At 39.5% G+C, this 11,286-nt stretch overlaps 1 protein-coding gene across 3 annotated transcripts in view; it reads left to right on the plus strand.

The window, feature by feature from the left end:
• LOC101846553 (mediator of RNA polymerase II transcription subunit 18) overlaps positions 1–9,367 on the plus strand; it is a 17,835-nt gene extending 8,468 nt beyond the window's left edge. For all 3 annotated transcript variants that reach the window (XM_005091015.3, XM_013089029.2, XM_013089034.2), the window contains exons 5-8: positions 4,407–4,529; positions 5,101–5,179; positions 6,499–6,638; positions 9,013–9,367. In XM_005091015.3, the coding sequence (XP_005091072.1) occupies positions 4,407–4,529; positions 5,101–5,179; positions 6,499–6,638; positions 9,013–9,055 (385 nt within the window). In that variant the 3' untranslated portion in view covers positions 9,056–9,367. The remainder of the gene's footprint in view (positions 1–4,406; positions 4,530–5,100; positions 5,180–6,498; positions 6,639–9,012) is intronic.
• The last annotated feature ends 1,919 nt before the right edge of the window (positions 9,368–11,286 follow it).

An 11,286-nucleotide genomic window follows, 5' to 3' on the forward strand; every position in this document is an offset into this window, starting at 1 on the left:
GTAGGGGGGCACAAAGACCCCGGCTTCGATAGGCGGTGCTTCCTTGTGGGCTTGGCAGAGGATTTGCGTAGCTGCTGCCCTCGACTGTACAGCAGCTTGTTGTGGGAATTTAGGAGTGGAGTGACAAACTCTGTTCACCCGTGGGGGAGACAGGGAAGGATGCTGGTGGTGTCATTCTCCGTAGTAATAGTAAGAAGGTTCTGCATAGTAGGAGGGGTAGGGGATGGTGTAACAGACGTAGGAGGCTATGAAGAGGGGGGGGGTGGCTTACGCCCCATATGGAGCGATAGGGGTGGGGGATTGACGAAGAGACTGTGGAAATAGAACACAGATGATTCTCTATGTCTTCGTGAAATTCTGTTAAGATTGTGATGCGCAGAGGGAATCTGTAAATCAAGCAACACGTGCTTCCAACAACCCTTCTAGATCATTATCATGGGATGATTGTCCTAAACATCTTATCATGTTGGGTTTATTTTAAAAAGGGTTCTGTAGTGGAAGCTGTCCACTAACTGCATGTCCTGCTCCAAAATAGAGCCACAGATACGAAAAGTGTACTATTGGAGGACATAGTCCGTTTTTTTTAAAGAGATAAAGTGAACTCAGGTGAATACGAGATAAGGGCCAGACAGGCATGTCCTACGACAGCTGCAGACTAGCCAAAGAATTGTTACAATTTTAAGCCTTAAAACCCAGAAAAGTACAGAAAAAAATAACCAGCTTAAAAAAAAAGATATGATTGCACTGCTAACATTTTGAAATAATCATTCACCCCGTAACTCTTTTATTGTTACTTTGAGGGCGAGTGGAAATCGTTTGTCGAGCCTCTTAAGGCCTCTTCATCATTGGTTGTCATGAGCCCTCTTGACAAAGTTCTGTCTGTACTTACAGGAAAGGCTTCTTGGTAACATGCTTCATGCTGTTTCATGTTCTTTTTACAGGGGTTCATGCAAACTGTCCCAACGTGTCTGAAGTCCGTGAAAAACCTGTCTACTATGCACATCTACCTCACTGACAAATATTATCTCAACTTCTGTTGACCGACCTGTGTATTCTGCTTCTCTACAAAACGCAGAGAAATGGCAGCCTTTGCAGATTTTGATATAATTATACACTGATTTCATTGCATCTTTCAGAAATAAAAACACGAGACACAAAATGTATGATGTTTTTTGAGCTTCGAAAGTACACTGTCTTTTCAGTTCCTGCAAAACTGTCCGTTTGTGTCATTTGAATGTGTTTGAATCTTTGCCTTGAATCCCAGCCCCACCACCAAAAGCATGTTTATTTTTCTATTCTAAAACAAAATGTGATATTTTTCTGCCTGGTCGAATCCGGAATCTTCTGCGTACGAGACGAGTGCCCTGATGATACTTTGTCCTGAAAACAAGACAGATCACCGAGGCTCTCTTATAATAACTCAACTAGGCAACGTTTAACTAGTTTAAGGAGAGAAGTCTCACATGATCAATAGTCATTGACAAGGTACCATAAGATTTGAATAATCATATGCCCGTAATTTACCCCTTTTGTCTCTGTTTAACCATTTATGGTGGAGAACATAGCTACTGAACAAATTATTCGCGAGCTGAATGCTTTCTTTGATTAAATCTATTTTTCCTTTTTGGGCCAAAATCACTGTAAAAAAAAAGTTGAATTCCCGTCGCAAAACAGAACATAGTACATAATGCAAATGAAATTCTATGGAACGCAGGCATTAACGTAATACTTTGGGCTCATTGGAAGATTTTCAAACAGTCTTGTTATCTGTGACTTGTCCGATATGGCGGTCACCTGTTGATAAGGCACAGAATATACAGCTTTTTATCAGCTGCGTTTTGTCACTGTATGTAATGTTCCTGGCTTCAGTATACAATGTACATCAACAGCTGCTATGACATAACTCCCAAACGCTGGAACTTGGAGTTAATAATCTAGAACTACATAGCTCTCAGCGTGTGCGTTCGTGGCATGACTTGACGAGAGAAACCAGGGATCACATCAATAATGATCATTTATCCAGTATGGGAGTACAAGACGGGATGCAGTCATGATCTGCCTCAACTGACACACTTTCATATTGTTTCTTCCGGACTGGTGGGATTCGCTCTGTGCGGTGTCGGAAAAGGGGATTTTGAGAATTAGAGCCATCTAACAACCACAAAAGCAACAAAACATGTCCAAAACGAAAGCATGTTATCAGGAACCATGAGAAGGAATGATCAAAACAGACGATAACTTGTACTTGCCAAGAGGAAAAAAGATATATCCTTGTTACATAGTGGTTCAGATACTCGTTAGAGGAAGGAAGATGAGAAAGGAGACATTAGAAAAAAGATGAACAGAATGGGAAGGACACGTGCGAACAGTAACTGCAGCAGCAGCAGAAACAACAGAAGTAACGCAGGGCGAGACAAGTAGGGAGGTCCAAGAAAAGAAAAGGAACGAAATAGAAAGGAATAGATCAGAATGAGTAGGAAAAGGTTGGGGGTAGCACCAGCAAAATTCAAAGGCAGAAGATGGGAAAAGAAGAGAAAAATTATCTAAAAAGCAAAGCTTTTCTTTCGAATGTGTAGAAAAAACATTTGTGGGGGGGAGGGTGTTATTTGTTCTGATTGTTGTCTCTTATACCAACAAACAATTACAGTTCAGCGCTTTACGTCAGACCATGGTGCGACATAAACTTCAGGAGCGTGAATAATAATTTTCTGAGACTCGACTACTGATAATGGATACTCCTGACGTATGGGGTTGAATATGTGATGACATGCAACTTGAGTGAAAGCACCTAGGTGAACGAAACTGGAAGGAGAAAGACACCTACAAGAACACTTGAAACTATAAGGTTGAGAAAATAGGGGAGGGGGGGGGGGGGCACTGTCTGATATATTGAAGGTTGAGGGCACGGATGATGAATGTGTTTGTGATAGGAAAAGAGGGGATCAAAAAGAAGAAGAGAAAATTGGCAGGATTAATGACTGGTGTTTTTCTTGTCTGGAATTTTTACAAGCCTTCTCATCTTTGTTTAATTAATTAATACATGATAAATTAATCAATTATGTCTCATTGACAGTAACAGTTGCAAACTGTGTAAGTCTGAAAATAGGTGAAGTTTTGGGGAGGGTTTTGGTCTGAAAAGACCGCTTAGAATCTCTCTTGCATCATACCTTCATATAGTGCTATTTTCCAAAGGGAAAATTACTAAAGAAGTTATGCAGCTGTTACTCTTGATATAGTATCTCTTTATACAGGATTGATTCAACCAAACAGTCTCTCTCTTCCCTCTCTTCACTTGTATTTTTTTTACACAAACATTTGGGAACACAAATTCTAATATTAGTGTTCATTTTCCCACGATTGCATTGTTTCCATGGCAGCGGCCTGCTCATGCACTCTATCCCAAGTGTAGGTGCCAGCAAGAGGCTTGTCTGCAATTACATATTCATGCAACACACCAGCCCTTGCACATAATCCCACCTATACATGTTCACAAATATTCTCAATCATTCACTCTTCCTCACGTTTGCAAGTGGGCACTGCTGACATACACATACATGTAGGCCTACATATACACATGTTTATGCAGGCATATACTTTTCGCACCTTCAGACAACACTCCCACACACTCCCACCTGAACGCGCGCATACACACAGTCATGCATGCACTCACACATACCATTGATTACCTTAGACCATGCAAATTGACAGAAGACATTTGTGTGTGCGCCTAGAGAAAGGTACCAAAAGTCACCCCTGACTGTTTCGAGCTACAGGCTGATAATGACAAAAATCACTTTTTTGACCAAAATGTGTTTCTTATAAAAAAAGATAGATCCAACATTTTTTTACTGTGTGCTCTAAGTCTAAGGGTTTTCATTGATTTAACTTCTAAATATTTTATTTTGAATTATTTTGAGGGAAGGGTATAATAAAAACAAATAATGAGAACTGCTTTTAAAAGGTGTTAAAATCTTTTGTTGAAGCTCGTTTTCTCTTCCCTGCTAAGTTTTACCGTTGAATTCCATTCATGATATCGTTATAAACTGAATGCCATTATATTGGAAATGAATTTTCCTTGAATAACTACGTTTTAAAAATTGATTTTTAAAAAGTTTGTATGTGTTCTCACGTTTGTTAAACCTAAAAGCTCTTTTTCTCAAAATTATATTTCTATACCCTACCTCACATAATGTGCAATATCTCAAACACTACTTGAGATATAATCTAAACAAGTAAAAAAAACCCATTGTGTACCGCATTGAATTTCCTTTTAGATTCAACCCTTAACTCAAAATGGTCAAAATCCGATTTTTGGTACCTTTCTTTAGGCACACACACGTTTATTCAGTTTTTCCGTGGAAGTGATTTTGTACCGGTACCCTATTAGTTTGATGAATCTCCCTCAGCCACATCCGCTACTTGGGTCAAGCTGAGGTCGGAGACAGAGGACGTCACACCCTGGTTCGGGCTTGTCTAGACGTTGCATGTTCTCCCAATGTTCGTGATTTCCTCATGGAAATGGGCTTCCGGTATGTTTTGAAATAAAAAATATTATGCCATAAGCTGACAAAATGCCTTTTTTAATTTTTGCAGCCAAATTTTTTTATTTGCTAAATGGAAAGCCTGATCAGTTACCCTACTTCTGTGAAAGAATTAAAGTGATACTATGACTAGATCTAGTTTTTTCATAAATTAGAATTCAAATTTCGGAAGAACACTTTTAAACGGTTATGCTGACAAAAGGCCTCTTCTGGAAACTGCTGTGAATATTTTTAAAAAGGCATTTTGTCAGCTTACGGCAGTATTTTTATCCCCTTTTCTGTTGTTACCTGTGATTAGCAGTTTGATTTTGCATCCTCTTTAAAATGAATTCCCGGTACTTTTTATCAATAATGTAAGAATCGGAAATTTTCTAAAGGTCTGGTATGATGAGAAGTTAGGAGTGACTTTCAAGTGAAAATGGGTCTCCAGTACTTTGCAAAAGAAGGCTGTGATGAGAAATTTTTGTATGGCTCCTCTTGGAAATGTTTTTCCAGCAATAATCTGATAACATTCTTTGTGACTCTGATTGTTTTTTAATCTTGTTTGTTGCATCTGCAGGTTAGACCATGATTATGTCGCCCAAGGTTTCTTTTTCCACAAAGGTCGTATGAAAGTCACCGTCTACAAAATCTTCAAGGTAAGTGGGAACAAAGCTTCAAGACTGTCACCCATTGTCGAGGAGAAAAGTGGCTGTCTTAGACAGGTGGCCACCTTACACAGTGTCATTGTAATGTAAAAAAGAAAATTGCAAGAGGAAAATGGGAAGTAGCTGTTTGTACAGGTGATCGTTTTATACAAGTGGCCGTCTACAAGTATATATTTTATTTTAAATTCTTACTGCACCTTGGCACAGACACACCGTAGCCTTTTTTTTCTCCACTAAATGTACTCTGAAAAATCGTTAGTCTGAAAGAGTTAGCAAAGTAATGGTGAAGTGTTTTATATTTGGAATTAGAGTAAATGATGGAAAGTAAGACCAAGAGTGAAAATTTCTTTGACAAAAATTTCCCTAACAAATTGTGATCTCTGCTTGACCTTATGTGCCCTGTTGTTTGTGGTTTGGGCTGTTGGCTGTGATTTTTTGTCTGTTGAGTCAGTGGAATTATTTTTAGAAATACAACTCAAGTCCTGGAAGAAAAGTAGGCCCACTCAAGAATGTTATGTTAAAGACATGATTGATTTAGTTCTTGATAGAACTGTACCAAAAACAAACAAAAAATACTGGTGGTTTAAAAAGAGGCTGTGAGTTGTTAGAGGAAGCTAGTTTGTCTCTGTTCTGTAGCTGCTCATTTGGTTAATTTTCTAAGTTGAAAGAAAAGATTAGGAAATCGCCTCATTAGGTTGTGATACTGAGTTGTGGGATAAACAGCTGTAGAATTTGTAGTGGTTGTGTTTGCAGCAGGGTTAGGCTTAGGAGGAGGATTTTAAATGTGTCTCTGCTCTATTGATCTCTATTTTAAGCCTTTTAGTAGTGACACACATGGCAAATTAGGTCAATGCAAGATAGAAAGTCCAAATGGCAGTGAGTACTAGTACTAGTGTAAGAATAAGTTCAGTACTATGACACTGAATGTCACATTGTCTTGCATCATTTCATCAACTTCATGTGTTCCATTTTGTCATTGACGCCAATTCTTTCTCTTTCGTCTTGAAACTGAAATGTCTTTGATGCTGTACTCAAGTATTTTTTAACCTGGGTGGTTGGAGAATTCTTCTCTTTGGTCCATCTTCTGTTCTTTTGCTCTGTTGTCTCTTTTTATTTTTATCTCATGTGCATTTAATAGCTGTTATCATACGATGTGCTTCTGTTTTGCCTGCTATCTGAAAGGGCATTGAAATGATAGTCTTTATTCAACATGGCTCCAGAGTTGCATGCATCTCGTTTTTAAATGATGCAAGAGACATTTTTAGCACAATCATTTATAGAAGCAATTTTATGTGTTCTCATTTTGTCAGCTTCAGCAACCAGGAAAAACAGATCAGTCGAACCTGGAACCTCTGGGCTCGTCTCACTTGGTGGAGCTGAGCGTGGTGGCGCCACTGGGCCAGGAGCAGATAGGAGACGACATGAAGAACTTTGCGGAGCAGCTCAAACCGTATCCTTTTGTCCAACTATACGTTGGTTGGTTCTATTAACACTCCAAAGGAGTACATGTATAGTGTAGTTTCTGAAATTTTAGTCTATTCAATAAAAAAAAGTTACACCGCCCTGTAGACTAGTACAGAATTTACTTCTGTTTTCTTTTTTTTAATTAACCGAATGGGATTTTTAACACATTACACCCTAACTCGCCCGGGACCGCCCGGGAATTCCCTTACGCGCTCCAACTGACTCGCCCGGAATCGCCCACACCAACCTAACATCTTTAGAAACGAAGTCTCGCCTTGACGAGACTCTGGGGCCGAGATTTTGATTTGCATAGTTATTGCAAAATGTTTCTTCTTTCATTTGATACCGAAACGAAATTTTTCGGGCCAGTGCTTTTAGTATTAGAGCCGACAGAAGTGCAGTCGCGTTACCGACACTTTGTAGGTGTCTCGACTTGTTGAAAAGCAACACAATTGAGTAGGTACCGCAAACTGGCCTTGCACCCCCGTGGCGCACTGTCTCGGAGACCAAAACCCATATATTTTTTCCTCCTAAGACTCGGTGTGATCATGCACACCTTCAGACACATGAAATATCAGAAGAAAGAGGAGCTTTTCCTCTTTTTAGTGGTATTATTTATTTTAATCAACAATTCTTTTGAAAGTAAAATCTTCCGGAATAAAAGACAACACTATCAAGGTTTTCACTGTCGCGGCCGCGCGTTTCATGTATTGATTTTTAGAGTGACCTCGGTTGAACAGGAACGGGGAGTGTATGATATTAAATACTGCAATCTGATTCGTCGATATTTCAAGATGAGAAAACGCTCTTTCCGGTGATATATTTCTAAAAACTGTCCTTAAAGAATTAATAGAAGAGATTTGCGTGTGAAAACTTTCGATGCTGTTTTTTTAGGGAACCAGTGATCAGACTGACTACGGAAATATATCGGCAGAAAGCCCATTCATTCCTCTTCAAGAATAACGCAGCCTTTATACGCAAATAAGTACTGGACGCTCCCTGTCAGCTCGCAAGCAGGGCACCATCGCCCCGGTTTCGTATAAATTCTCTCTCCTTCCCATCAACACGGCCCGGCGTGCAGCCGATAGGCCCGTGGTCGCGAGTGGGGATTTTAACCTCCCCTTGTATTTCTTGCCATTTTGGTCAAAAAGCCATGTTTGCGTCTATAAATTTCCATCTTCTGGTTATTTGATAGCCCTGTAAAAAAATTGGGCTCGTTCTCTATGTGGGTGTGTGTTTACAAGTTTTTATGAATGTCCGTTCAAATTTAAGAATGTTGTGACTTCTCAAAGTGCAGACATTTCGCAGTTTAAAAAATATAACGTTGTTCTGCAACTTCAGATGTTCATAACTTTGTTAAAAATGAAGCTATATGTGTAAATTTGGTATCAAAATGCTCAGAATAATAAATTCTATAAGGTGGTACAGTTGACTATGAAATCAGAGGACTTTGAAATTTCAGTTTGTGGTACCTAAATTGAGTTCGAAAAAGGAAATAACGATGGATTTGAGCAAATGCAAGCATATATGACAAATCAGATGACTCAGATTTTGATGAAAACGTTGTAGCAAGAGTTTGGGGCGATTCAGATTGATAAGACGTAGAAAATCTAGAATTTAGATCTAGGGCCCGACCGCGAGGCTGAGAGTGAGAGTGACGGGTCGGACACCCCGACTGAACTAAAGTTAGAACATTTCCAACAGTTTGCGCTTACATAAAGTTATATTTTTCGGAAACTACTTTCATTATTCGTTTTAACTTTTTTTTCAGGATTTTTGGAATTTGTTAAGTATTTTTTTAATGCGTTTTTTAAAGGCTTGTATTCACGGGAGGTGGGTTCCTTCCCCTTGCTTAGGATCTAACAATGGGCTTCCCGTCCAGACCTTTAGGGTGTAATGTGTTAACGGAATGTTTGAAATTTGTTCTGTTTGTTTATAAATTTGTGTTTGTTCTTTTTATGAGAGGATTAATGTTATGATAGAAAAGAAAAGGAAAGTTTGGCGATCTCATACTACATTGCAGATCTTTGGTTTAAAGATTGTATGTAGTTTTTTCTGTTTGTTGCTGTCATCATCTGTTTATACTGAGGAGTTATTGATTGTGACTCCTTGTTCTGGCAAAGGGGCCGCAGTTGATTTGAAAGAGTGGTGCATACGACTCTAAATGCTGAGGTCTTGGGGTTGAATTATACTAGTCACCATTTACTTTTTATATATTCTATTGTTGTTTTCTTATATTTGAAGATTTATTTGGAATTTTGAGTTTGTTTTTTTTATTCTAAGTCATATCCATCAGCTCATGATGCAATAAACCAACAAACTTTCCTCCTTGTTTTTCGTACCTTAACGTTTTTTCACAGACTGGTTTCTCTGGAGAAAGTGGATCATCGTCGTATCCAGTGACTGTGAATGTGTTCTTATCACTTCACCTGTGTGTGGCATGTCCTGGAAGGTGTGTTACGTGGAGATGTTCCTGTCTCCATGTGGTCATCAGTGCGAGTTTCCTTTGTCTTTGTACAAATCGCGACTGGCAGCGAGAACTCGTAGCTTTACGTACAAGATGGACAGAGTGTTTATCCAACTGCAATTTATGGATTACATTTAGATGAATGTACTGACTTGTGGATGCAACACAAGGAACAGAAGTGTTTATATAAGTTTTTATCATGACTTTTATCATCTCATTGTAAATAGATTCATGTTGTTAATATAATACAAGCATTGTTCTTTGCTTTTTTATGTTTATTTCTGAATGTCAGCAAATTTCATGTGAATTGAAAAACTTGTTGTTTGCTTACCTTTTAATCTTTTGATGATTTTGATCAAAGAATGAACACTAGAAGTAGAAGGATCACTGATCTGATTGAGATATATATATAGTAGGGAAAATGTCCTCAGTAACAACAGTGTTAAACTAAATTTGGAGAGTGGTGTATTTTGTCCTGTGTTTGAGGTACAAAATAATACATGAATCTTCATCAGTGCCAGGGGCAATATATCTTAACCCTTTGATCCTCAGACACTGATACACCGGTGGCACGTAAAATTTCCCTTTTATGGCTAACCACCGGCACTCCTTTGAGTGAGACCCTATCCCCCAGTAGCCCACCTGAAACAAAATGCTCACAGAAAACAGGACATTATTGATTATATTTAGAAGATCTTTCTGAATTAGATGCCGGTAATGATGAGGACTGCCCCGAGCGTGATATAGAATGTGATTCTGACGAAGATATGAATGAAGCCGTGAATCGCTCAGGAGCTCAGGCAGAGGGGCATCATAACCTCAGGACGTCAGGGCTCAAAGGGTTAATAATAATAGATCAAGCGCTTTACAATCTAATTACCCCAGCAGAACTAACTAATAAATAGCGTTCTGAAACAATCTCAATTTCCTGGGAAGCATACAGTTCAGGCTGCCATTTTATAGGCGCTATAGCGCTAACATACAGACAAGATCTTTTGCTATCCATGACAAGGTACCCATTCCCACCTGGGTCAAGTTAGGAAATTTTGCATAAAGTGCCTTTCTCAAAGACACAAATTTGGGCCTGAGACTCGAACCCTCGAAGCCACATTCTCATGATTACGAATCCAATAACCTATCTACAAGACTACCGACGCTACAATATCTTGTAGAGAGCATTTTTTATAGAAGTAAATTGTCTTATCATATACAGTGGAGCTCGGATTCAACGAAAGGAGATGGATTCCCCAATTTCTTTTTTCTTCTTTAAAATCAATAAAAATAACGCGGATATATTCAACGAACACTTAAACTTAAATCAGCTAGCTCGGATTCTATGAGGTCGCTTCCAGGGTGAACAACCCCTGCAGAAGGGGCTTCACTCATCTTTCTCCCACAGCGAACTGTATCTATTCTCGGAAACCATCCATTGCATCTGCATCGTGAACCATTATTCACTTAGCCGATTGCATGCGACAAATCAGCGGCCTTCTTTCATACCAACTCATGTGTTGTTGGCATGTGTCGGGGTCGGATGGACCGCCTGCTCACGTGTGACTGTGTGTGTGTGTGTGTGTGTGTGTGTGAATTCACTCTGGTCGCGAATGCCCTAGCTCATCGTCAACATGAGGCACGCAGGCAGGCAGGCACGCACACACGCAAGCTCACATAGGGTTGGCTTTGAGGTATACTGCCTTTTTTCCTTTTTGGAGTGAGGGGGTGGAGGGGTGGGTGCTAATAATAATATGGAAATTTGGTTTAATGATAAAATGACCCTTCGTCATCAAAATTGTTAGAGTCCTTCCCCGTCGCATCGCCCGTAAGGAGACATAATATGCTTACAATTATTAACTCTCGTGTTTGAGTGGTCTTCTGTGATCGTCATACAAACTGGTCGTCATCAAAGATATAAGAATCCTGGCCAGAGTCTCAACTTTTGAGACTCCTGTGCTGCCACCAGGAAACGACCATCTCTGTATATATAGCGAGTGAAAAATTCTTTTAAAAACTTACAGAGGCTTGGATGCCTGCGATGTAACCTTTGACGTCATAGAGCAGCACCACTGCATAGTCGTTTCCCTTGACGTACCGATTACCTCTGAACGTGCCACTTGCTGGAGAAAAATAATTAAGTATTTATTCTCTCTCTCTCTCTCTCTCTCTCTCT

Source organism: Aplysia californica, unplaced genomic scaffold (genome assembly GCF_000002075.1).
Source record: "Aplysia californica isolate F4 #8 unplaced genomic scaffold, AplCal3.0 scaffold00025, whole genome shotgun sequence".
NCBI classification, from domain to species: Eukaryota; Metazoa; Mollusca; class Gastropoda; order Aplysiida; family Aplysiidae; genus Aplysia; species Aplysia californica.